At 37.6% G+C, this 27,920-nt stretch overlaps 1 protein-coding gene across 1 annotated transcript; it reads left to right on the top strand.

Moving 5' to 3' along the window:
- Positions 1-124: 124 nt before the first annotated feature.
- Positions 125-27,842, top strand: LOC127525533 (protein Niban 2-like). Its single transcript, XM_051918142.1, has 14 exons — positions 125-395; positions 5,512-5,642; positions 7,985-8,113; positions 8,329-8,434; positions 8,890-9,057; positions 14,836-14,951; positions 20,039-20,143; positions 20,583-20,745; positions 22,288-22,475; positions 22,563-22,718; positions 23,550-23,663; positions 23,815-23,922; positions 25,314-25,425; positions 25,543-27,842. Exons 1-14 carry the CDS (start codon positions 341-343, stop codon positions 26,457-26,459), a joined length of 2,568 nt encoding a protein of 855 aa, XP_051774102.1. The 5' UTR covers positions 125-340; the 3' UTR covers positions 26,460-27,842.
- The last annotated feature ends 78 nt before the right edge of the window (positions 27,843-27,920 follow it).

Below are 27,920 nucleotides of genomic sequence, written 5' to 3' on the forward strand. Positions count from 1 at the left end.
ATAAAAACAAAAGCTGTAGCCTATGCAATTCCCTGATCATCAGACGCTCGATCTGTAATCAGCTGTGATTAAAAATACAGCAGAAGGTTTGTTGTGAAGTTGGGTGTGTCAGTCTGTGTAAACCACACCCTCTGAATGTCACTCATTTGACTGAACAAGTTTAAATGAGTTTTGTTTCTCACACACACAGTCACTGAAGTCACGTTAATGCAAAATGAACGCAACGCTCTGAAGTGTCCAGGGATGGTTAATTTGGAAGACACATTTCTGTAGTGTTTCCTAAGTTTCGGATACAAAGGAACTTTCCTCAATATCTGTGATTGTAATTTAAATCGCCATCATGGGTGATGTGATTTCTACCAACCTGGACGAAGGCAAGCGGGAGTTGATTACAGGTAAAACGCGTTTGAGTTACTTTTTAAAAGGGATGAAGCCATTTTTAGTACAATACTTTAAACTTATATGCTTTATAGTGAACGTGCATGAACACAATAATCACAGTTGTTTAAGAGAGCCTATTTTAACAGAACTATGTACACCAAAGAAAACTTAGACGCGTTTTTTCACTTGGAAATCAAAGAGCGGTCTTCATTTACTCATAATTTACTGTCAGTTCATAACTTTCAGCCTAACTCGTTTTATGTTCCACGTAAAGAATAGAGAAAGTCATACAGGACTGTGCAAAAACATGAGGATGAGTAAATGATGACAGAATTGTATTTGACACGGAGTCTTAAAAAACGCGACGCAACACACAGCGCACATGTCTGTTGACCAACAATTTAAAAATTAACGCAAACGGAATGTAAGAACGCGTGTCTAAACGCCCTCTATGCCTCAGGTATACACATGCAGGTTTAAATGACATTTTGAGGCAATATTGAGTAGTTTGTCTTAAAAACATTTGTTTTGAATCGACGTTTTCCCACGCCATACACGTTTATTAGCGTTTAACTCTTTGGCAAAAACAGTTTTTCCTCTTTGCCAGCTTCACTCAGTTTTTCTGAATGATTAATAGTATCCTCAGACCCTTTAATAGTAGTGTTGTGTCCACAAATAATATTTTCTGCCATAACTATTATAATAAGAAAATATAATGTTCTCATGAAGCTTCTCACAGAGTATTTTTGCCTGAATTATGGTTCCTCTAGTTGGTTTAAAGAACTGGTAAATATCCTCTACCTGTAGAGACATGCTCTCATAACCATATATTAGTTCCTCTCCCAAGCGTGATGGGGACATAATCACGTTCTTTAAAAGAAATATGCTTTTCTCTTTTAAGGGTTTTATTTGAAGAGGTTTGGAATACCGCAATTATGTTTACAACATTTGCTTTTGTTTAACAAGGCTTTTAGAGATTTTCTAGAAACTTCCAGGAACATTTCATAGATATCCTGTGCTACCAAACTGACACGTGGGAAAGGAAACGTTACCAGTGCATAATTTGTGACGTCAGTTGGTGGTTACTTTGCTTTGGAGCTGCGTCTCGTCTTTTTCCCTCATGTCAATCATAGAAAGGATCTCTGGGTAAAAACAGAGTTAATAAACATAGCCGAAGTGTTCTTTTAGAACAACTTTAAGTTGTGGGGGGAAAAAAAAGGTTTCAGTGAAACAATATCCGAAAGTTATTATGGGAAAACAAAAGCTCCTTTGCCTGTGACTGGAAATATTGGATCATTACAACCTTGTATGTACACACACATACTCTTAGAACAAGTCAGGACTGGTTAACAAGTACAGGTTTCATTGTGTGTATTTGAAGTACCAGTCTGGATCTTTCATTGATGATAGGCTTGAGTCACTTGAGGAGTTGCCACTTCATGAAATAATTGTCTCATTCTAAGCTAATTTCTGAGAAATATTTCAGTGAGATCAATGCAGGTGGATCTCATGCAGACGCTTGTGCTGAGTTCATAAAATACTATCTGCTGACTCAGCCCTCGTGAAATTCCACTGCTCTGAATTGAGCTGTGGGATGATGTTTGGTCTTCAGAAGACAAAAAGCCACCCCCATAGACTCTCCCTTTATGAAGCCCGGAGCAGTTATGAAGATGTTTGTGGTAGATGGACAGGAGGTCAGCAGGTTAACGGGAGGTTTGCACACAGGAAATTCCTCTTTAGACCTCCCTCGTGAACTATTTGACTAATAGGGCTGGATGTTTTTTTGAGAGAGTGAGATCAAGTATGAACATGTCTTGGAGTAATAGGGAGGATCTTCTCAAGGTGTCCTCATGCCCTCATACATCTGTCTCCCACTTGTCTTTCCCTCCCTCTGTCAATTTCATGGACAGTGCAGGGTTCACCTGCTGACTGTGCATGCGGGAGGGGATGTTTGTCAGCTTTTGGTCTTTATGGTCTCTATGGTGAAATGGATAGATTGCTTATTGGACTTGTAGAGGTCAGCAGTGAGGTAAAAAGATTTTGTCAAAAAGAATGACTTATGGTAGTCTTCGTAGCATCAATAAGAATGGGAATTATAAACCAATCAATAATGTTTGTTTTCATAGTTTTTTAGCAAAAGTGTCTGAATTATTAATCTTCCTTTTTTTTTTCTTTTTTTTTTTTTTTCTTCTCTAAACTTTTCCACAGACCCTCTAGAATTCCCTTGCAGCCCCCCAGTTTGAAAACCGCTGCTCTAATGTGTTTTAACATGCCCCGAGTGGAACCCATCTTAAAATGTGGTGACTGACGTGCACAATGGCATTCAATTTCAGCGTTTATGTAGATAACATAGTTTTCCTGTGAATCGACGCCGGCACTTGTTCCGCCTGTGCCGATTGAGCGTCTAGAAACACTTTTTGTAAATATACATGTGAATGAATACTGTGGAATAGTCAACACTGAGCCAAAGCAAACTGAGTCTACAAGTTATTCTAGTTTAATACAATAGCGGGTCTGCTAGAGAACGGTCTGCCCTCACAGACACGCCGGCTGCTGCATTCATGCAAACACAACAACATGCTTTTCATGTTCAAATGTCCTGTAACAAGAAGCTTCTAATCTGATGGAGGTGTAAGTGGAGAGATTCTTTCCTGTGGAGACCTAGGCCATGGTACAGTAAACAGAAATACCCAGAAGGCCATGTGTACTTGGAGAGCTGTACTATAAATGCAGCTGACATCAGATGTGGCCGCCTTCCTTTTCCGTCCTTGTCAGGTTGTTCCTTCCTGTTCTTATGGAAGCATCTTCATTCACATGCATGCAAACACGTGCTAGCTTTCATCCCAGTACAGTGCCTCAAGTGACCGATTAACATGTTAATGTTAAATGCAAAGGGTATTGTTTGCTGTAAAACTAGACCAGGATACTTTGAATATGGCATTCAAATGTGATCGCCTCCGATCATGCGTCACTTTTTCCATTTATTGGCCTCTTTATATAAGCAAATTATTCTTAATAGCACCATCTTCTTTTCATAAAGCTTTGATAAGCCTGCAGGCTCAGGTCTTTACATTTTTAATGTGTATTTTCACACTGTGTCCATGTGTGTATTTCCACACTTGACTGTTTTTGCAACTCTTTCTCTCTTTATCAAGAACACCCTTTAATTGTTGACCTCCTTTTGTGTGCTAACCCTATTGAATTTCTGGAAAGCGTGGATCAGCATTTTTGCAGATAAAATATATTTCCAAAATAACTTGTAACAGAATACATGGTGAGGGTTGCACAGTTTGGCCAAATAAATAAATAAATAAATAAAATAACATTTTAATATTATAATCTCACATAGAAGTGTATTATATAAATTATGAATTTATTTTCTTTTTTAACTATTTTATTAATTTAAATTATTACATTATTTTTCAAAAAATAGAACATAGGCCTATTGAAATTATTATTATTAATATTTTTATTAATATTTTATTAATATTTTTATTTATTATTATTATTATTATTATTATTTTATAAGAACAACCATATTTTATTAGTAGGACAGTATTAGACTTTGAAGCATGCACATTATATATTTAAATAAATTGCAGCCTTTTTTGGTTTAATAATAAGCACACATGACCATATCATAATTTCTAGGGCCATAACCGCCATAGACATTAAGAGGGACAAGTCCCCCCCAATAATTACAGAAGGCAAAATTGTCCCCCCAATATTTGAAATTCTTGCAATGAAAAAGAGTGAGGTAAGCTGTAAATAGCGTAACATTTTAAAGGGTTAGTTCACCCAAAAATGAAATTTGTCATTAATTACTCACCCTCATGTTGTTAAAAACCCGTAGGACCTTTGTTCTAATTTGAAACACAAATTGAGATATTTTGATTAAATCTGAGTTTACATCTGAACCCCGGCTCAGTATTGGCTGGATCTGGTCACAGGAGCAGCACGACGCATGCATGTGACGCTGCCGCAGGAGCCGGCCAATAATGAGCCAGCGTTCGCACGTAAACACAGAAGAATGACGGGACAGACGAATTTGTTGAATAAAGTCATTATTTTTGTTTTATTTTTGCGCACAAAAAGTATTCTCATCACTTCATAATATTAAGGTTGAACCACTGTAATCACGTTGACTATTTTAACAATGTTTTTACTACTTTTCTGGACCTTTAATGTGGTAATTTTGTTGCTTTCAATGGAGGATTAAAAAAAACCTCTCGGATTTCATCAAAAATATCTTAATTTGTGTTCTGAAGATGAATGAAGGTCTTACGGGTGTGGAACGACATGAGGGTGATCAATTAATGACAGAAATTTAATTTTTGGGTGAACTAACCCTTTAATATATGTATTGCAATAGAAATGTTAAAATACCGACAGTAACATCCAGTGGTGCAAACTACTTGACTTTTTTTCTCAAATATGGCCGTTTTCAGTTGTAAATATGCATTTACGTGATTCATGTAATTCCCAACTGAGTGTGGCGAGACACTTTTACGTTTTCATCATAATAGGCATAGAAATAAAAGTACATGTGTGCATATTTTAAATGTAAATTACTGCAAATATTATTTGCAAAGAGATCAAAAATGATTATTTCTCAATTATTAGACATATTTCTCATATTTCACATTTCTCAGAATTAGACATAGAATTTCCTTCACTGTTCTGTTTATGCTTATAAAAAAAATTGCTCCCCCCCCCCTCCAATGTTCAAGACATGGTTACCACTTTGTCTCAAGCACATACACACACAGGCATAGGCTAATGATGTGTGGTTGGCAGTGAACCATCACGTTGTATTTCACACTCTAGTCCTAGTCAACTACGTATCTTGGATCAAGTTACAGCTGTGTATGTGTTGTTCTCTGTGTGTGTGTTTGCATCTTGCCTAATTGCTATTGGGAACAATTCACAACTAAAAGACTAAAACTAACTCAACAGGTTTATAACATTTTGTGATTGTTAAATGTTTATACGACCATTTCACCCAAATAAACCTCCAACAAATGCAAACTGCAATTTACAGTAATCTTTGCAGCTGTAAGGTGATCATTTCTTTCCTCTGCTGCGGTCCTGCTTAAAATCTAACATTCTCGTGTGTCTGTTCCAACCTAGCCCGCACCAGTGCTGTGATGGCAGAGTTTGGGAGGTTTTACGAGCAGCAGTACGCCGTGGCTTTGTTCAACAGTGTGCGCTTTGAGATCGAAGGAGGAGGGAATATCCAGACACAGCTACTACATAGAAAGGTAAAGCCCCCCATATTTCCATGAAATTCACCTTTACATCTGTCTAGGGATGTAGATACCAGAGGGAAAAAGGTATGGTAAAAAAATGCCCACCCCAGGTTAAAATGAGATAAGAAATAAGTCCCCCCCCCCCCCCCCCCCCCCCCATGTCTTTCCCTCCTCATTTGGAAGGCTCTCTGTGGTCTTGCTTATCGACATGGACTCGGCAAAGAGGAAGTGGAACAAATTCCACACAAGTTAAATGACCGTAACAAAGGCCTGAATAGCACACACAAAAGCACATAAAGGCTTCTCCACCAACTGATGAGTCAAAGGATCTTGGGTAGTTCTGGCTTTCTAATGCCCATTTTCTATCAAATTTTTGCTGGTGCTAGTGCCAGCCCACATTTCCACTGCTTTGAGAGATGAACAATGACATAACTAACAACATAACCAGGTCACAAATTAACTTTGAACATTACTGTTTTTTAATTTCGAAGGGGGAAGAATTAATTGTTGATGCAACTGTCAAGGGCATAGCAATCAATTCACATAAGTAATATTAGTAATTATATACTTTATTCAAATAGACAGGGAAAACATTAATGTGTATCTCCCCATGGGCATTCCCAGTGTAGACGACTGAGTTGATGTTGTTTTAAAGGGGTGTTTTATTATGATTTCACTTTTTTAACTTTAGTTAGTGTGTGATGTTGCTGTTAGAGCATAAACAACATCTGCAAAGTTACAACGCTCCAAGTTCAATGCAAAGGGAGATATTTTCTTTAACAGAATTCTCTGTTTAAAGACTACAAAAAATGGCTCGTAGGGACTACAATGAGCTTCTTCCTGGGTTGGTGACATCACTAACCCTAAAATTTACATAAACCCCTCCCCCGAAAATACGCAACAGAGAGGGTGAGGCCATGTTATTGCAATACAGTACATAACACAAATGCAATAGCATGTCAAAAAGGCAAGATAACAATATGACAAGTTATAACCGTGATTAAACTAAGCTATACCTGTTCTATCTTCATGCAGCATATATTCTCTGGCTCTGTAGGCATCTTACAATAGTTCCCACATGAGCGATTTTATAGATTATCATGACAGAATATGCTAATCATTGACTTTAAGATAGTTAACTCCACATCAGCTACATAAATTCATCAACTAACCATTCAGAAACGTCCTGTTGCATTCTACATTTTGTCACTTCTTCTTGAGTCTCTCCATCAGTGTTCGACTCCGTTTTGAACATAAAAGGCTGAACAGTTTCTAACATTTTAAGTGAATCTGCATGAGGTAATCAGCGCTGTTAACATGAGCTCTTGAAACTCCGCCCTCTTCTTGAGTATTTGCATTTAAAGGGATGCACAGAAACGGAGCATTTTTGCTCACCCTCAAAAAGTGACAAATTTAACATGCTATAAAAAATGATCTGTGGGGTATTTTGAGCTGAAATTTCACATACACATTCTGGGGACATCAGAGACTTATTTTACATCTTGTAAAAGGGGCATTATATGACCCCTTTAAAAACTTGTTGTGGATATTATTCCACCCACCTGGCCCTGATTGTTTCTGGTTTGAGACCAGCAGGGCTAAGGAGCCTAAACTAGCTTTTCTGCAGTGGAAAATGCGTCAAACAGTTCCCGATCAGACACCAGCACACTGTCAGTTGAAACTTTGAATTGTGCTTGAGAGATGATGATTGATCCGAAGAAACCAAAGTCCCTCGGTTATTTCAGTTATCTTAACTAATCTGTAGAAAGTTTAAAAACTCAGTCAGCAGCCTTCAATTGTGAACATTTTCCTTTCTCTTTCGTCTCAAAGGTTCCCTACATCTCTAATTATCAATGTCCATGAAGTCATTTGATCTCAACTCAAGACAGAAACCTAGACTATGGCCAAGAAAACACTTCTCAAGAATTCTGCACAATCATTTTTGAAGTCCCTCAATTGTTATGAGCCAAGACAGCTGGACTTGAAAATATTTGTCTATTTATTTACATTTGGTTTCAAAGACTAACCGATTAACCGTGTTCAAAGGCATGTTCACTTACTAGTGGTAAATTCAGCATCCATTAGCAGAAAGATATGGTTTTGATTGTAGACATAACACAACCTTGAGTGTCTTTTATGTACCAATTGCTCCACCCATTTCTTATTTTAAGCTGAATCACTCAGATCAATGTTATATAAACACATCTTGAGCTAGCCTCTTTGTTATTCCAGACTGTTGGGAGTGTTTCATGTTGGTCTTCTAAACACCATTCATTGTTTTGTTTAGTCATGCTTTCATCTAGTACAATGATTTTGATTCACATTCATTTAAAATATGTTTGTTCCCACCACAGGACCCTCTGAAGAACAAGTCCATCTTCTCTGGAGGTCTGTTTCAGTATCTGGAAGAGAGCAAGAAATGGAGAAGTCGCTTTTTGTACGTGGGCGACTCCTACAACATCAGCTTGTATGAGAGCAAAGCGGTGAGTGTAAACTGCTGAGTGTTTTTTTTTTTTTTTTTTTTTTTTCTCACTGCAAACACACCCAGCTCAGATAATTAAATGTAAACAAAGGAAAAATGATCTGAATGTTAATCTTGCATTATTGGACCTCACTTAAAGTGGATTGTTAGTGGACATGTACTGTATGTCATTTCCCTAGCTGCAGAGTGGTTCTGAACTGTCTGTTTCCTCCACAGGCACATGATCGAGGTCTACACTCCAAAGGGGTCATTAACTGTGCCGGGTACAGAGCCCTAACCTCTATGGAGGAATACCTGGGGCTTCTCAACAATAGCCTGAGTGGTGAGAAATGAATTAATATGATAAATAAATAAAATGGTACAAAAAAAGTAGCATGTTTAGAAAGTCTTATTGGAATCCTAAAAGTTTCTAATGTGAATATAGTACAACATAAGTCCAAATTAAATTGCTAATTTTTTTTAATGTAATTATTTTTTTTATTTTTGTTTATATAATTACAAAATTATTTATTTATTAGAAAGTTTGGTAACACATTATTTAAAGCCTTTATGTATAATGCATATAAACATTAATGTATGTTACAGTGCACTATATCATTTCACAAATAATTGTAACCAAAGTTAAAATGCTTTAAAATAGTTGCAGATTCCTTGTTACATCTGAAATTGGTTGTTTGTCGTGTTTTCATCTAAAGGTGTAATAATAAATGTATAGTCTAATCAGTGTAATTTGAAATCATTTGTGTTCATCTTCTTGTATTGTGTCTGTTGTTTTAGATACGAAGGCCAAAGTGGCTAGTGCCCCATTTCTGAAGTGCCCCACACAATTTCCCATCATCCTGTGGCATCCATATGCCCGCCATCAGTACTTCTGCGTGATGACAGAGAAAGAACAGACGAAGTGGCACGCCGTCTTCCAGGACTGTGTGAGACACACCAACAACGGTGAGTCACGGTCACAAACAGTGACAAAACAAAGAAGTCGTACTGTTTTTAAATTTACACCATTTTTGTCAGTGTATCTGCTTTGCTGAGTTTAAATGGACCTACTTTATTTATCTACTGCATATCACATTAGTAGGAAATAATGGTTCACGTGTTAATGTTCCTTCCTTGTTTTGTGCACACTAAAGAATCTTGAGAATGTTGCTGTAGTTTGTCAGGGAAAGGTAAAGCTGCTGGAGAAGTAGATTTTGCCAGGTCAACGACTTTCCTGTGCTCCAAAATAACTTTAAAACAGATTAAAACCACATTTGCTGCGTAATTGGTTGTTTCTGATTTACTTCACAGTAAGGGATGAATCAACAGCAGTGAATCCCTGTCACTCAAGCATAGTTTCTAGCTAAATGTTTTTAGAAATCCCTCCATGCTTTTGTAAAAATTCATAATATATTACCTTCAGCTCCACCCTCACAAATCACCTGTCTTGTCATATTTCAAATCACACAACAGGGTGTGTGTCTGTGTGTTTGTGAGGGGGAAAAAGGTTGTCACAGGTTGAAATGTTGAATGCCTTTGAAATTACTTTAAGGTGTGGAGGATGTTCCTTTTGTAATTTTAACTGATGTTAAATATCCCATGCAAGAACTGTGAACTTAATACTACTTATGATGTGTTTTTAATTCATCATTAATGTACTGATGATGTCTTCTAGGAAGTTCCGCATAGAAATTCAGTTACAAAATGTCTTAACCAAGTCAAATTAAGCATTTATTTGAACTTTCTATTCATCAAAGAATACTGAAAAAAAAAAATGTATCAGCCTTTCCACAAAATAATATAATAATAAGAAGAAATGATTCTTGCACACCAAATCAGCATATTAGAATGATTTCTGAAGGATCGTGTGACACTGAAGACTGGGGTAAAACTCAGATCCAAATAAAATTCAGCTTTGCCATCACAGGAATAAATGACAATTTAAAATATATTAATAATATAAAACAGTTCTTTTAAAGGGGTAGTTCAGCCAAAAATGAAATTCTATCATCATTTACAGGTTCTTACATCATTTATAAATTTCTTTGTTCTGCTGAACACAAAGGAAGATATTTGGAAGAATGTTTGTAACCAAGCAAATCTCGCCCCAGATCTGCTTGGTTACAAACATGCTTCCAAATATCTTCCTTTGTGTTCAGCAGAACAAAGAAATTTATACAGGTTTCGAACAACTTGAGGGTGAGACAAAATTTTCATCTTTGGGTGAACTATCCCTTTAAATTGTAACAATATTTCACAATATCACTGGCTGCTTTACTGTATTTTTGATCAAATGAATGCAGACTTGGTGAGCAGAAGAGACTTTGTTCAAAAACTTTTTTAAAAATCTTACCAACCCCAAAGTTTTGAATGGTATATTGGATGGTGTGAACCAAAAAAGTTCAAATTGAAAATGTTTAGAGCATCTAAAGAATGTCACTTTGTAGACGTTGCAAAACTAATAAAAGGAGGAATTGTATTTATTGGCCGCTATCAGAATTGCGCAACTTGCAGAACCGCATAGCTCCAACATGTTGCCAGTCGTTGACTGCTAACTGAACATCCTCTGACCAAATGTCAACACCTTCCCATAATGCCCTAAGGTAGATCAGAGGCACTCTCAGTTGGGCTTGTCAAGACATGACAGCAAATTACTAGCTTTGTGGATCATAAATGATAATGACATAAGGTTTCAAAACCAGATACCATACAATTTACGCAGACATATAACATCAAATACCTCTCTGGTATCTCACTGGGATGTGTTGAGAGGCTGCTGAATGTGATTTAGGGGTGTGCCTTATAAACCGTAAAGCTATATTGCTCATGCCTGACCTGAAGAGGCATATAAAAATCGAATGTTTTTTGCATTCCTTCTCACTTGTCTGTCCACTTTGAGGAGACCCAGACCTCCCTGCTCTTCTCAGTCAGAGAATGATCTTGTTAACTTGAGTTTTGAATAATGACTTTCAAGTCATTCATTAGCCAGGGGCTGCATGCAGTGACCTTCCTGCTGCATTACCTGCAGAAATAATGCAAACCTTTTTACCCCGATATTGTAACATTTTTCATGTTTGTGACATAAACAAGAGGAAAAAATGTTGGGTGGGGCTCAATTTTATCCATTATGAATTGATTATGAAGTCGTTTTTTTGTTTTGAAGATTAAAAGGCAAGTTTTACCATGAGCATCTTGGTTTAAAATGTTAATGCTTCTGTTGTTATTTTGATGCATTTAAATTAGATAGATGGATAGATAAGATGAAGAATGTTCATTAATTAGAGTAAATGTTAACTCCTCTTCAAGAGGAAGCGTTGTTCCTCAGCCCGTTTCGCATATTGATTTAAAATTAACATGTAACTAGGGACTTCATCCCAGATCGATATGTACGGCAAACATGAAAGCTCTCTAGCTTGCCTCGAGGCTTTTTAAAATCTTGGTGAGGTGCAGTGCCTGACTTGGTTACAGGCCAAAACAGACAGTCATGAGTGCTAGAAGTTACACGGTGAACATAATTTGCATTTGAGGAAGCAGGGAAGGGCTCTGCAAAATCCCTGAGACTTGAATGAAGCCGAGGACAAAGATGACTTAAGGTTGTTGCTCTGCAAGCGTGAGAATGCAGCTCTGTGTTTTGACTGGAGGGTTACCAAAGGGTAGAGATCAGCCACATGCAAAGCTGTGGTGTTACAGCAGGTGCTCAAAGTGCTTGGGTTTTATTGCAGCAATGGATAAAATCCAGGTGAATTATACACCTTCAAAGGCACACAAAGGCCTTTCATAGAGCCAAGATAAAGCAAACCACAGATACACACTTTTTTTTTTTTTTTTTTTTTTTTTTTTAGCTATCTGAATTTGAACTAAGGCTGTTTAAGTTGATCTGTCTAGCCTTCTGGAATGGGACAAAAATAAGGGAATGCTTACAACTTTGGTGATTCAATGCAAATGTTGCATTCTGAACATTTTTGTCCATCTAGTAATTGTATTCTAGTCATTGTTCTGACAGTCTGTGGTGGTTGTTAGTCACTTGTTTTGTTGTAGTCATACCGGTCTCAGTGGCAACTGGGACAGTTGGTAATCAATCATATCATCACACCCATTATGACATCATAGTAAGGAGACCCATGGCAGAAAGGAAACAAACAGGTTTTAAAATTGAAGTAGAGGAGAATGTCTGTTTCATATATGGTATTGTTGACAGTTGCAATACACAGTCAAACAGAACACTTTGAATTCGGCTGAACTTTAATAACAGCCTTTTGCACTAAGTAATAGGCATCCTTTGACCATCTGTTTAGTTAACGCCCACATGTGAATCTGAAGAGCAGTGACTTAGATATGATGCTAGTATAATGCTTCCCACGTAGGCAAAGATATTTCTGGCATTTCTGCTCTAATTATGACAAAGCTGCTTATTTTCAGACTGTGAAGAAATATTAATTCCGTTTGCATATTGATTTCATATTTTTCATTCAATTAAAATAAAATAGACCCCCCCCCCTTTTATTATTGAGGTAGAAGTTTTACATTCTGAAAGTTAGTTTTCATAGTACATTTAACAACTTTTTTTTAATCTTTTTAAATTAAAATTTGATGTATACATTGTATGGCGCCTTTTAGCTGATAGTAAATAAAAACATTCTCTTGTATGTACATTTATCTATCCATTTATACTGAAACCAAAAATGGAAAAAAATGTGAATTTTAAAAATATAAAAGTAGTCAATATGTAAGCAATAAGGTACGAGAGGCTGTGCTGTATTGTGAATAAGTCACAGCTGAAGGGCGTTGTTAGGCACGACGCAAAGCGATTAGATAGCGGCAAAGACTGTCTTTATGAGTGTGTCAGTCAGTAGCGAAGACTTTTACATTGAAAAGACTGAATTGTTGTGAACACGGAACAAGACGCAACTGACAAATGCTTTGACTAGCGCTGTCAGTCACGGGAAAACCCCTTAACTGTATCCTTAACAGGATAAATGATAAAACACAGCTATTGACCAATCAGAATCAAGGACAGGAACTAACCTTTTTAGTCAATCCATGGTGGGATCATTTGTTTTTGGACATTTATGTTTGCTTGCTCTGGAAATATCTTTCCTAAAGATTTAGAAAGAAAAGCTGATGTTTTCCTTGGTTCTCATTATTGATTCAGAGATGACACATTGCTTTTGAAACTCGTTTAGTTCTTGTGCTTTTGGCCCAAATGAGAAATGCTCCAGTGAACAAAACAGTAATGGTAAGCATGCACACATGCGGTGGCAGAGAAACCCTGGGAACCAGCCATCCCAGGAGTCTCGGCTAACCACCGTGCAGCCCCGTGCCAGAGGAAGCCCACGCTAAACTCTACCATATGTACTATTTTTGCTCAAGACTCTCGCATTGAGTTTCTCAGGCCTGCCAGCTTGCCGGAGAAAACGAGTGCAGCTCTTTTTCCACCCGACACTAAACACACAGACACAATCAGCCACATTCATGTTAACTTTTGATGTAAGGTGTCTCTAGTTAGGACTGTTGGTGATTATTACCAGTGAAGGTGTTTGGGGACGAGGGGGCTTGATACTGATTTTGGGGTTATTGTGTTTTATCGAGCACAGAACTCTAGGGACTTTCTCCGAGCAGACTGCTGACAAATGCATCTAGTGTTTTCACATGGGGCTCATGCCAAGAAAAGCTAGTTATTTTCTACTTTCCTTCATTCTGTTCTCTCTCTCTCTCTCTCTCTCTCTCTCTCTCTCTCTCTCTCTCTCTCTCTCTCTCTCTCTCTCTCTCTCTTCTCTCTCTCTCTCTCTCTCTCTCTCTCTCTCTCTCTCTCTCTCTCTCTCTCTCTCTCTCTCTCTCTCTCTCTCTCTCTCTCAAAATGAACGCTGAGTGGATTTCCTGTTCCTGACAGACTGTTACACAGTCCATCCCTCCATCTCTCACTGCTGACTTCCTGTCTTTGTGTCGGCCAGTCTGAAACTCACTGCAGTACGCAGACACGCACACACTCCCCATCATCAGCTCCTGTCTTGTGAGTGTTTGTGCAGCTTGCCATTGCTCATGTCCATCTGTGTTTGTCTTTCCTTGTGTAACTTTATGGATCACACTCACTTCCCGCTGGCAACAGGAAAGCAACTCTAAAAGGTTATCAATGTCCCAAAAGACTCAAATCTCCCCAAATAACAGCTGTTCAGATTGACTTTTAGTATCAGCAAGAGCGTGGCTATTTGGTGCTGTTTGATTGTCTTCTATGTGGTGAATTGGGTTCCTTTCAGCAGCTCTGATGCAGAGTTTTACGTAAACGGTCCTACATAAGAGCACATTATCCATATTCACTACAGAACCCTGTAATTATATCATCATTTAAGTGTTTTTTTTCTGACGAGCCTTGTCACGTTAGATCTTGTGGATTCTCTGCTTGAGTGGTGGTAGCTATAGTTTCCACAGACTCTTATTGAATGTCAAGGTCTCCAAGTGAAGATGAGGTCTCTTAGTGCAGTTTCTTTCCTTGAGCACAACTCATTCTTGAAATGGTAATCCATTTATTTTTCTTGCTGTACCTGCTTAACGTGGTTTTAGGAGTGATTTATTTCTGGTCCAATTTGGTCTACCATCTTGGACCAGCAAAGAACTTTAAATGCTGGTTATGATTGTCCAGATTTCTGCTTGGTTGTTCATCCAAAAGTATGTGGACACCCTTGTTGAATATGTAATTTCATAAACCATGTGTTGCTTCTGTAACGTCTTGTTTCTTGACCTCTCTAGGACTGTCAGAAGAGTGCAAGGTGTCGACACCGGCTTTCACGGATGCCCTACGACTCTACAGGCAGTCCCAGGGTCACTACGGCACCTGGGACTTGATGTGTGGAAACCAAGCACAGGTTAGTAAAGGTCTTTCACGTTTGGAACATCTGACAGCTGTCATAATTAAACGTCCTTCATATTAAAAAGGATGCTTTGCATATAAAATGCATCGCTCCAGTGAGGGTTGAATTTCATAATACAACTTGTACAGTATATTTACTGAGTTTAAGGTGCTGTCTAAGGGGCCTCAGACACACTCTTTGACTCATGGGAATAAGGAATGTAGGAGAAATCAGAGCCTCCCTGAAAAAGAATTCGAGAGAGAGGAGGAAAGAACAGATCAGACAGTGTTTATCCCTGTGCACTTCTGTTTTCCTTGGATCATTTGGATTGAGTTTCTTCTGTCCTCAATCTAGGCGTTATGTGCCTGAGATAGGTGGGAGGGCACCCAAACTCTCAAAGTAAGAATATTCATTTCACTGAGAACTTTGGCAATGGGGAATTTGTGAGAATCTATGTCAAAAACCAGGGCTGCGTTTCCCAAAAGCATTGTAAGCCTAAGTTGATAGTAGAACAATTGCCATCAATGGTCTCTGCGATCAACTTAGACTTAAGATGCTTTTGGGAAACGCAGCCTAGGTCTACCAGCTTAAGGTGGTCAAGTTGTTTTTCAAAGTAGTTTACCAGCCAGGACTACCAGGTTAAACTTGGCCCACCAGCTGGTAATGAAGCTGATAATCCATCTGGACCAATTAATGACAATAAATAATCAGCTTAGACCTGCTAGAAACTACTTCAAACCAACTTACATCAGGTATTGGTCTAAGCTGGGCTTTTTTAAAAGGTAAATTTACAAGCAGACAGGTGGAAGAGTGTTAAATTTAGCTCTGTTGCTGACACTCGTAAACAGGCCATATTCTACAGTTTTGTATCTCTTATTAGGGGTTCAAGTGCGAAGCACTGAAGCCCTATTGTAATTGTTAAAATTTCCAAGGATCAGCATTCTCCCCCAAAAGTGATCGGGCCCAAAAGAGACTTGAAACTTTGAGGGCTGATAGTACTCACAGAGTCTACAACGTCACCAAGGCTTGCCCCGATCGGCCTGACGGGAGCGGTACAGCGGTCAAAAGTACGAAATCGCTCCTAACTCTTAAACCGTAAATTTTTGGATTTTTTGAAAAACCTAATTTTGCGGACTAGTCCTAGGTTTTTAGCCCGATCCAAATCAAACCAGTGCAGCAAGATTCTCTGGAGCCTGATTGTCAGTAATTATCAAAAAAAAGTTGAAATTTCAATTCACGGTCCCTAAGGGCCTCCAAAACGTTTGAAGTGGGCGGTGCCATTTTTCCTTAAATGTCTATAACTTGTGAACGGAATGAGATATTTTCATCAAACTCAGCACACCTATGTAAGAGCACATTCTGTCGTTGTGTAAAAAAGGACGTGGCGACTGGCCACTTGGTGGCGCTATAACAGAAAAAAAACCATGAAAATGGCTATAACTACTTCACTGTTAGTCCGATTGACTTGAAAATTGGCATGCAGTGCCTTTGTCTATGAGGACACTGACGTATCTCAAAAAACATCCACCATCGGCCTTTGAAGTTTGAGCAGCTATCAGACAAGGTTATCGGAGGCCAATCGGAACGAAACTTCCAGGGCCTGTTTGATTCACAGCCCTAGAGGCCTGTGAGAAATTTGAAAGAAATCCGCCTTTGCGTTTTTCATGTGCGTAAAGGATTGTGTATCGTACGATTTTTCGCACATGGCCACGACATTCATACCCCATGGTAGAACTCCTCATTCTGAGCAACTTTTCCTCTAGGACCACCGCTGTTCACCGAATCGTTCATTAAATATTAAAGATTATTTCAAAAACCAACTTTGGCGAACTAGTCCTAGGTTTTTGGCTCAACCTCGATAACTATTTAAAAAGCTTTATAAATTATACATTTCCTATGATAAATTGCCTGTATTGGCTGTAAATGGTCTTTTCCATCTATGATCGAGATGGTTACAGGCTTGCTAATTAAAACATTATACCTTTTTACGCATATGCTTAAAGCACTTGAACCCCGATGATAGCTGCTCGCAGCTATATTTTTTCCCTTATTTTCTTATGTTTGTCATGATTTCATGAACCTAACTATATCTGTAATTTACTTTTAGATTGACATTTGCCATGCTGTATGACCTTTAGAAACTCTGTAACCTTTAAACTGATGTTGTACTGTTCCTTTAAGACATCTATATAAAAATTATCCAATTTGAGTGGCTAACCTTCATGTACTTAATACTGCCGTTAACTGGGGCAGACCAAGTTTTTGAATAAGTGTTGAATGTCGCTGATCATATGTTAATGTGTTAATATTTATGACATCATAACAAATCTTTCTGAATGACCCATTTCTCAGTCCCAAACTCATTTAAACACACCAAAATACAGTGTTTTCCATCTTTCTGTCTGACCTGAAGCCCATTTCTAAAAGACTTGCTTTTTTTAAACTTTATCTTGATAAGTCAGACTGATCACTCTGTATTTAAGATCTCTACTGTTCTGGAGCAGCACAAACCCTCAATAACGTCGAAACCACAGAGCAGAGAGACAGCTGAGAATGTGTCATTAGAGGGGTGAGTTATGGTCAGGTCTGTGTGGTTTATCCTGCTGTCTCATTTTAGTCATAATGTGCTGGAAATAACATTTAGTTTCTAATAGATTTAGGAATGTCTGTCTAGCTCGCTTTCTCACATACGCACACAGATTTGAATAAAAAAAAAAAAAAAAAACATTAAAATGATTGGGTGCTGGTTGCCCTTACACCTCATGCACAGACTCACATTCTCTCTCTCTCTCTCTCTCTCTCTCTCTCTCTCTCTCTCTCTCTCTCTCTCTCTCTCTCTCTCTCTCTCTCTCTCTCTCTCTCTCTCTCTCTCTCTCTCTCTCTCTCTCTCTCTCTCTCTCTCTCTCTCTCTCTCCCTTTTTTACACACACACACACACACACACACACAAAAAACCATACAGTGCCCTTAAAGGGGACCTATAATGGAAAATGGAGTTCTTTTTTATCTCTTTTGGTATTTTCCAGCAAGAACATTTACGAAATATTTAGAAGGTAGTAACAGTAATTTTGACATTAAAGTGTTATTTTTTTATTTTTTTATTTTTTTTTTTTTCCCTTTAAATTCTTCTGTTCACTTCATAAAATTACGTAATTTACATAATTAGGATAAGTATCAACATGATATTTTGAATGTTCTCATATAAAAATTTTCCTCAGTTTTCATGAAATATTCTTAAAATTAAAAGCATTTCTCCACTGCACGTAACATTTGGTGTCATTTGATGCACATAGTGATCTGGATTTAAGGAGAGTGTTATTTTTGTGTAATGACTGTCACAAAACATACTTTTAATCAAATATCAGACAATACTGCATATGTTATTTACTTCAAAAGCATACTGAACCGAAACTGAATTTTGAGTTATTAAATGCCACTGAATATCTTCTGCTCTACTATAGCTTTGAAATCCTGCTCATTTTGTGCTCACTTAAGTCTGGTGTGTCACGAGACATGCAAGAACCAATGAGATTTGACGTCACTAATTGTACATTATGAGTTTTTAAGTTTATTTTTAGCAACAGATGACAAATTTATTTTCTGTGGTAATCAACAGCATCAGAAGTGTTCAGTTTTGTAGCTTAGGTTGTATTAAACAAGGAATATCCATTTAAAAGCACACATAAACCTTCCTAAGAAATTGTTTGTTTTGGACTTTAAATGCTGTGTTTTGCTCTTTGCCAGAACACACCCAGGAAATGTTTCTTATGAATGAGCTGTTTGTGTGTGTATAAAGCCAATTAATGCCTCTGTTCTTACACTTTAACCAGGGAAAAGTACTACGAGTTGCAAATAAAGAAGGTATTGAAATTTTGTGTGTGCGAGAGAGACGGTCATTCCTCCTCCTCCCGCCCTCAACATTGATACAGGGTGTCACGGTCAGCCTGGATGTGACACCATGCTGGAAACGGCTGCGTGGGCTGTTATTACTGCTGGGTGTGGGCCGTCTGTTTTTTGTTTTTCTGCGAGGGGTCTGCATGGTGTTACTGCCCACCTGGCCCCTGCGTTACCATGGAAACAGGGCGAGTGGAGGGGGTGAAAGCCATTCTGTATGATTTACTATCGGATGAAATTGTCAAATAAGCTCATGGATTGAAATTAACTTAGTTATTGATACCTGTTTGTTCAGCCAAGCCTAAAGCATTAAATGCAACAATATAATTGGCTAATTTAAGTTCAGTTACTCACATATAGCCATTACTTACATATATCAGTGTGACCTAGAGGTGCTTAATTTTGTGTGCATGGTGTGGTTGGATGCTTTACAGGTGATCAGCTAATAAATGTCACTCATTTGCCCCACACCGTCACTGACAGGTCATAAAGAAGACCCTTCCACTGACCCCTCTCTCTCTCTCTCTCTCTCTCTCTCTCTCTCTCTCTCTCTCTCTCTCTCTCTCTCTCTCTCTCTCTCTCTCTCTCTCTCTCTCTCTCTCTCTCTCTCTCTCTCTCTCTCTCTCTCTCTCTCTCTCTCTCTCTCTCTCTCTCTCTCTCTCTCTCTCTCTCTCTCTCTCTCACAAAAACATATTGTTTGATATCAGGCAACATTAAGGTGTGAGCTAATCCTAATATTTAGACTGTAAACGTGTCATGTTTGTGGCGTATTATTTATGATAAAACAATTGTCCCATCCCTAAAAACACACATGAAAAGGGCAGACTTATTCACACAGATACATGTTTCCCCACATCAAAGATTGTTTCTGCTCTGTCTGTCACTGAATGCACTGCAGTGAGCATAAACAAAGCAGCCGTCTATGATGTGGATATGAATGATAAAGCATTCTGCTTTAGAAATTATTCATTTGACATTGTATATTCTGCCTGCCATCTACGATGGCATGGTTACCGAAGATATGCATGCAAAACCACAAAGCTGTTAGCACAAAGTCAATGATGCCCTTGTAGCTGTTTGATTGGTTTCTTAAGCAATATTCAAATTTTGTCATGCCATCATTATGTAAACAGTAGTTCCAGTTGCTGTGGAACCACTAGTTTTCAAAGGCTTTTTCTCATTCACATTCTGTGTGTTTGTGTGTCTAGATTCTTGCTAACCTGGTGATGGAGACTTTGCACCCTGAACTGAGGAATCTGATCGTACCTCGGCTGAGAGGAAAACTACAACAGAGACAGAAGGACTGGATGCTGGTCTGTTCTCATATGTAAATTGTGAAGCTGTAAAAAAAAGATCTTATAATCATTTACACAAATATATGCAAAGCATTCTCATAATTGTACCATACATTCTTGGCAATAGATTATAAAACTATTACTTCATAATAGATATAAAAACATTAGATTCTACATTTTCAGGCTTTAGAGAAGTATACTAAATAGTATACTTTTCAATTTTTTTTTATGATAAAAAAACTTTTCAATTTTGTTTTTTTTATATATATATATGCCAATAAATGTAAGGCATAAAAATAAGTGCACTTGCCTAAAACTTTCCCACTGACCCACTTTGTTGAGCTCTTAAAAACTTTTGTCACTTGATTAAGAAAATTTAATGAATGAACATATGTATGTGTATATCTGCTGCAGTTTCAATGAGGTTGGTTTATTATCTGTTTGTTTACTCTTTCAGATCTCGGATGCAATATACAGACAGGTGTTGTCACAAACACGAACTCAACACGAAGCTCTGGTTCAGATATGTGAGGTGGAGCGCCCCCGTCTGGACGCTGCTTTACGCACAGATATGGACCAGATCATCACGTCCAAAGAGCACGTTTCCGGAAAGATCCGCGGTAAGAGCAGAACCAAGCAGCCTACTATGTAGATCACTATCGGTATCACTAGTGTTCCCCTTAGGCCACACACTTCTGATGTCGCTCACACACACACAAAAAAAAGCAAGAGCAAAAATGAGAGGGAACATAGTGCCTGATGCATGACAATTAACATCTTATAGAGGACCTGTTATGCTTTCTAATAACTTTCTTTAGTGTGTAAAATTGCTGTTTGAGCATGAAAAAGGTTTGTAAAATTACAAAGCACAAATTCCACTCCAAAGGGAGTTATTCTCTCTATTTCAGTAAGCACTGTTTCTGAACACCCTGAAACACCTTCGATTGTAGTCTTGAGTTTTCTTCCGGGAATGTACACATCACAGAATCCCACATTTAAATAATTCCCATCCAAGATATAAGCAAAAAAAGGTGGCGAGGCCTGGTTGTTAGTATTGTGTTGAAACTCGCGGTTATGGTAAGGGGCGTGGCATTTCCAAAAGGGGCTCAATATTTTCTGCTTGAAGCGGCTGACCAATCACAACACTGGTCTAGCTGACCAGAGCATATTGCACTTTTTGGAAGGAGGGGCTTCATAGACATTTTGTGAGAGTCGGACTTGTAACACGAAGGTTGCAGGTTCGTCTCAGTACCAGCAGGAAAAGTAGGTGGAGGGAGTGAATGAACAGTGGTCTCATTAACTGAGGCGCCCTTGAGCTAGGCACCAAACCCCCAATCATTCCCTGAGCGCCGTAGCAAAAATGGCTGCCCGCTGCTCCGGATGTGTTTGTTGTGTTTTGATGATTCAGTATTGCACGATCTCAACACAACTTTTGAATCTGCACTTATTTTAATTTAATACACCGATTATTACGCAATTTATTTTAACCTACCCTTTTCTTAGCTGCACTATTTCAGTCTTAAATTCTTTCATATGATCCCTCTTTCATTGGAATTTAGTCTCTCTTTAGTCTTAACCTAAAAATCCCTGACCGTCCTGCCATAATGTAGGTTTGGCAAGAGTACTACATTTTTCTTGTGTCATTTGTGGCTGGGACTGTGTTCCACCGAAAACACCCGTAGCACATTTCAAATAACATAAGCAGAATGATCTCGACAGCATGTTTTTGAGTTTCTCTTAATCTGTATGATCTATAATCTATAAATTACCATCTGTGTTTTTGTAATGCCACCTTTATTCTTACTGAATAATAGAGGTTGTTTTGACATGCAGGACAGGTGCTTTCCCACAGTCACCTGTGATAATTGAGCTTTTTTTTTTTAAAGCGTTCTTTGTTTTGGCACATCATGTGAGAAGAGAGACATAATTAAGCATAAAAGGTCAGCATGTCTCTCATAAAACAAACAGATGAATTTCACATTTGAACCGAATATTTCACATGCAAATTTAAAGCTTCAGTTTTCATTGAATCATGTGATTAAACAAAAACACACGCATTTAACAGACACACACATTAAATTTGTTTCATGTAGTTTTTTCCTCACATGGGAAGTTCTAGTGTGCTAATATCTGTCCATTTTTTTTTTTTTTTTTTAATTAAGCATCGGTGTCGCTCCGTGTTGAACAGCTAGTGAGGAGCAAGGTTCAGCCCTACATCCACTCCATCCTGGAGGCCCTCATGGAGCCCACAAGCAGAGGGTTCTCTGAAGTGAGGGACATCCTGTTCCGTGAGCTGGTGGAGGTCAGCAAGAACTCAATGAACGATAGCAGCAGGGAGAAACTGGGAGAGGTGAGACAGAACATTGATCAACAATGTTAGCATATGCGTTAAAAAGGATTAGTTAACCCAAAAACCTCTCTCCATGCTCATTCCTAGCATATGGACAAGATCTCCATGTTAGCCTTCCATCCGGTGAAGATGCAAAGCTGTTATGAGAAGATGGAGACGTTGAACCTGGAAGGCCTCCAGCAGAGATGTGATGTGTCCAGCCCTTTGGTGTTCATTCAGAGAGCTCAGATCCTCATGAGACAGGTCTCTTTCCTTAGCCCCATACTGTTCTTGTCATTTTTAAATATTCCATTTGAATATCTAAAACTTCTTGAAGTTTTGCAGTACTTGGGACTAGCACTTAAAATTGATTTGATATTAATCATTCTATAGCCTGCATTCATTTTTCTGGTGCCAAGCAACAAAATAAAACACAAGCGTCCACATTGATTTAGTAATGAGGCCAAGAGCATGAATCAAAATGGCTTAAGAATATTAAAGAAAAATTTAAGATGCAGTTTATTGTTGGTGAGCGCCACCCTGTGGATATACCTGTTATTGCAGGTATATTGGCAATTGAGACTTTACTGACATACAAATGAAAGTATATGCTGTTTTCCTCATGCTACTTTTAAAAATAGCATGTGAAGTGATAGCATATTTCTTTGGTATGGTCATTGCTCGATGTTATGTTTTATCATATACCTATTTGATGTTAGAATGATCTTATGTTCTATCCCAATCCAATCTAATCCAACCATCCCAATCCATCTATCAATCCCAGTCCATCCATTGCCATTGCCATCCCAATCCAACCGTCCATCCCATTCCATCCCAATCCATCCTTCCCAATCCATCCATCCCTCTATCCCAATCCAATCTTGGTATATAGTATCCCATGATCATCTGGGTGTTATATGCATGCAGAAAATGTGTATACTTGGTACTTTTACTATTTCTGCAGTACGCAGTACTGTATGTTATTCCAAACATAGTTATCGTCCCTGAGAATTATATAATTTAACAAATAAACCATCAAAGTTGGTGACAATCTGTTACCCCTCCTTCCTAAAAGTCCTCTCTTGGTTGATGTAGCAAATGGACAATGCAGTGCACACATTTGAGCAGTTGGTCCATCAGAGTCTAGACGGCCACAGCAGGGAGGATCTCTGCAAGACAATCCAGCGCTGTCAGGACCGAGTACTCAAAGTAAGTACATTGGTTGGGTCTTTACTCTGCCCTGCAAAGCTGAAACAAGTTCTGCTTGCGCAGCTAATGGATCCTTGCTGTATTAGACTTTTTTTTTTTTTTTTTTTTAAAGACCTACTTCATCTCAATTCTGTTTGTTCATTACCTGCAGAAATTTGACTATGACAGCAGCACAGTGAGGAAGAAGTTCTTCAGAGAGGCTTTGCTTCAAATCATCATACCATACATGCTGAAACAGCTTTCCCCGTCCTGTTCCATGGTTGGTACAAGGATTTGCCCTCTCTGTGCCAGTTGGGGGTGCCATTGTTCTGTTTTTGTTGTTGTTTTTTTATGCTACACATCCCTTTGTTAGGGATGTGTAGTGGTTTTTTTTTTTTTTTTTTTTTTTTTTTTTTCCTACAGTGGCACTCTTTTTATATTTTTCAGTGGCCATTAGCTAGAGTCAGATGTTAATATGGGCTCAGGTCAAAAATGTCACTATAAAAGAAATATAATGACCCAGATATTAGTGTTGGGACAAATAATTATTAATATTATATTTTGTATTTTTTTGTTGCTGCTGTTTGTAACCAGTTAATTTATTATTGATTTACTGTTGTTATTATTGACTATTATAATGTATTCATTTATTATCTAGTTGCTAGTAGTAGTACAGTATATGTAACCAGAATTTATGTAAGATAAATAAAATAAAGATAATTTAAATATAAAGATAATTTAAGATACATATGTAACTGGATAATTTTTTATTATTATTATTATTATTATTATTATTATTATTTATTTGTAGCCAGTTAATTAATTTTTTATTTTTTACTAAATTTATTAATTATCTTGTGGGTACTAATACTACTACTACTAACAATAATAATAATAATAATAATAGCAGTAGTATTATTTGTAACCAGATTTTTTATTATTATTATTAATAATAATAATAATAATAATAATAATAATAATATACATAAAATGAGTTTGTTGTTGATCTGTAGGTTTTATATGTAATAGATACATACGTAACCAGATAATTATTTATTTATTATTATTATTATTATTATTATTATTATTATTATTATTATTATTGTTGTTATTATTATTTGTAACAAGTTAATTTAGTAAAAAAATAAAAAAAAATATAATTTATTAATTATCTTAATTATCTTGTTGATACTACTACTACTACTACTACTAACAATAATAATATATTATTATTATTATTAATAATAATAATAATAATAATAATAATAATAATACATAAAATGAGTTTGTTGATTGTTGATCTGTAGGTTTTATATGTAATAGCCTAATTTAAGATATAGATGTAACCAGATAATTATTTATTTTTTACTATAATTTATTAATTTATTATCTTGTTACTACTACTACTACTGTTACTAATAATACTATTAATAATAGTAGTAGTAGCAGTAGTATTATTTGTAACCAGATTATTATTATTATTATTATTATTATTATTATTATTATTATATTAAATTAGTTTATGTTGATCTGTAGGTTTTATAGATAATAGCCTAATCATTTAGAATATATTTTAATTGATTGATAAATATAAATATTTCACATAAAGGAGGGAAATGTATTTTGGTGTGCTTTATTTGAAAAAAATATCCCCCCCCCCTTCACATCTAGGATCTGCCCAAGTTCCAGGAGCTCATCTTTGAGGACTTCTCTAGATTCATACTAGTAGAGAACATCTTTGAGGAAGTGGTCCTGCAGTCAGTCTCCAAGGACATCATGATGGGTGAGTGTCTGCAGCCCCTTCAGCCCTGACAATACACAATATAGCACATCCTCCATACCTTACTGCTTAAAAATAGTGTTTTAACATGCTTTTCATTCATTCCTTTTAATTTTGCAGCTGTGAAGGAAGCTGCTGTCCAGCGAAGGCACAACCTGTACAGAGACAGCATGGTACTGACCAACAGTGACCTCAACCTGCACCTGCTAGGAGAGAACACCATTGACTGGGCTGATAATTTCGGAGGAGTAAAAGGGGAGAAGCAAGGAGGTGAAGTGGCCAACAGGAAACGCAAACAAATAGTCTCCATGATCCACCTGGACGGCATGCCTTTGCCTTATGAGTCCTGCCAGGAAGTGCCGGGAGTGGACGGCATCCCAGAGGAGACCGAAAAGCAGATGGAGCAAGATCTTGCAACAGAAAAGCCTTTGAACCCAGTGCAGCACGTGCCCATCGAGAAAGAACCAAGTTCTCCAGACAGCATCGGTGAGATCCGAGACCTCATAAACCCTGTGCTGGAAGTTGTCATCCCTGCTGAAAAAGATAGCTCGCAGTTGACCAACGGGATGTTTCCTTTGGAAGAGGGTGATGAGGTGAAGCACATCACCTCAGTAATGGAGGCAGTGCCAAAGGTTGACAGAGAATCAGATACAATGAGAAGCGATAAGACTTTAGAAGATCAACAGTGTGTGTCCGCCATTGAGAGCGCCATTCAACAGATCGAGATCGCCATCCAGGAAGACCCCGGCGATCACCTGAGCGCCGTTGACTCTGATGGGGAATTCGCCCAAACCTCTACCAACTCTAGCCCTCATCACCATGATGACAGTGGGTTTCAGTCTCCAGCCAATGACAATGTAGAAGAAGTAGAGCCACAGCCAATCACAGGCGACGAGGTGGTGGACGCAGAGCAGGTGATGTTAACTCTAGTGGAGGGAGTGAAAACTCCTAGCATTGATTTAAACGTCAAAGCTCCTTGTGACGCTTCAGAAAAGAAACAGGAAATTGAAACCACAGCAGGTAGATGCTTGCTTTGAGTGAGATTTACATAAAAACATTTTTATAAACTGAAAGTGTTTGCTGAGACACTTTCGTTTGTTTTCCATCAGCAACACTTATGGTTGATATTTCAGCCTAGTTGGCGTTAATTTTATTATCTTTTATTTTCTATTCTTACAGTTAATTTAGACATTTTGGGTATGTTTATCAATGAGAAATGTGTGTGTGTGTATATATATATATATTGAATATTCTCATATATATACACAGATTTATGACATAGTGTGCCCATTTTTATTTTTTTATTTTATGTTTTATGTAACTCATGACTCCCACACAAATTATGTGGCAGAGGTTTAAAAAAAAAACTGACTCGGTATCAAGAACAGTTCCATTTCCTGTTCCTGTCCACACTTCTTAGACTGCAGTTTGGTTGCGGTAGACGTAAACCACTCCTTGACATCAGCGAGGAGGTTAGTATTATCTCAGAACTAATGCAAATGTAGTCTTCACCCAGTGATCTGGCAAATGAAATGGGATGCTCAAAACTACAGTGATATTTTATTGGGGCCATCTGAAGATTTTTGTTGTTGTTTTCCGTTAACTGTGGAATATATTCAAACACTAATACCTGTATTAATGCAGCATAATTAAGCACTTATGCAATAACTATGAAGATTAATTCAAATAAATTAAAGCTTGCTTTTTAATGCTTGTAGTGATTACTTTGTGGTTTAAAACATACTCAAAGTGACCTTATTTCTATAGAATGCGTTAACACTATAATGTGCATTAAGTGCTCACAGACATGCTGTGACCCAGATTCATTTAGTACAGCACATCCTCCATCTGTTTACACGTTATGGAGGATAGAAACACCATTACGGAGTTGCAGATAGAGCTCCGAACTTCATGTCAAAGGATTGAAATCACTACAAAGGATTCATGTCAAAGGATTTTAGCAAGTTTAGAAAAGTCAGTTCACATCTTAGTTCAGTAGCTTTGTGGAAACACTGTAAAATGTTATATCAGATTTATTTCCCCAGTCATTTACAACCTTGAAATGTCTTCTGGAAGGACTGAAACCCTCCAGTGCAGTTGTTGAAATGCTTGTATTTGAGAATCTGTAATGGGACGTCATACAGGACGGCTGGGCAAAGGTCTGCGCTGGCTGTGGGATTTTCTTTTTACTAGAATCACAAAATGGTTAATCATTCTTTACTGGACACATATTTATGTTGTAATGTTTTCTGTGCATATCTCAATGAAGATATTGCTGTATCTAAATTAAGCAGCATATTTTAGCTCCACACGTTATCTTCTGTTATTTATTTTAAAAGTGTGTTCATTGTGATATTTTCTACATCTTCCATTCCTTTTGTAAGGCAGCAGTGGATAAATAAATTGCTATTATTTTGAAATGGTGTGTATGCTGTGAAAATTGAATTATATAATGTACACTACCATTCAAAAGTTTGGTAAGGTTTATTTTATTTATT

The sequence above is a fragment of the Ctenopharyngodon idella genome, chromosome 13 (genome assembly GCF_019924925.1).
Source record: "Ctenopharyngodon idella isolate HZGC_01 chromosome 13, HZGC01, whole genome shotgun sequence".
NCBI classification, from domain to species: domain Eukaryota; kingdom Metazoa; phylum Chordata; class Actinopteri; order Cypriniformes; family Xenocyprididae; genus Ctenopharyngodon; species Ctenopharyngodon idella.

Coding starts and splice junctions, on each gene's coding strand:
- LOC127525533 (XM_051918142.1), top strand. CDS start 341: ATGGGTGATGTGATTTCTACCAACCTGGACGAAGGCAAGCGGGAGTTG. Junction 20,144..20,582: donor GACAGAAGGACTGGATGCTG/GTCTGTTCTCAT, acceptor TTACTCTTTCAG/ATCTCGGATGCAATATACAG. Junction 22,476..22,562: donor GCAGGGAGAAACTGGGAGAG/GTGAGACAGAAC, acceptor GCTCATTCCTAG/CATATGGACAAGATCTCCAT.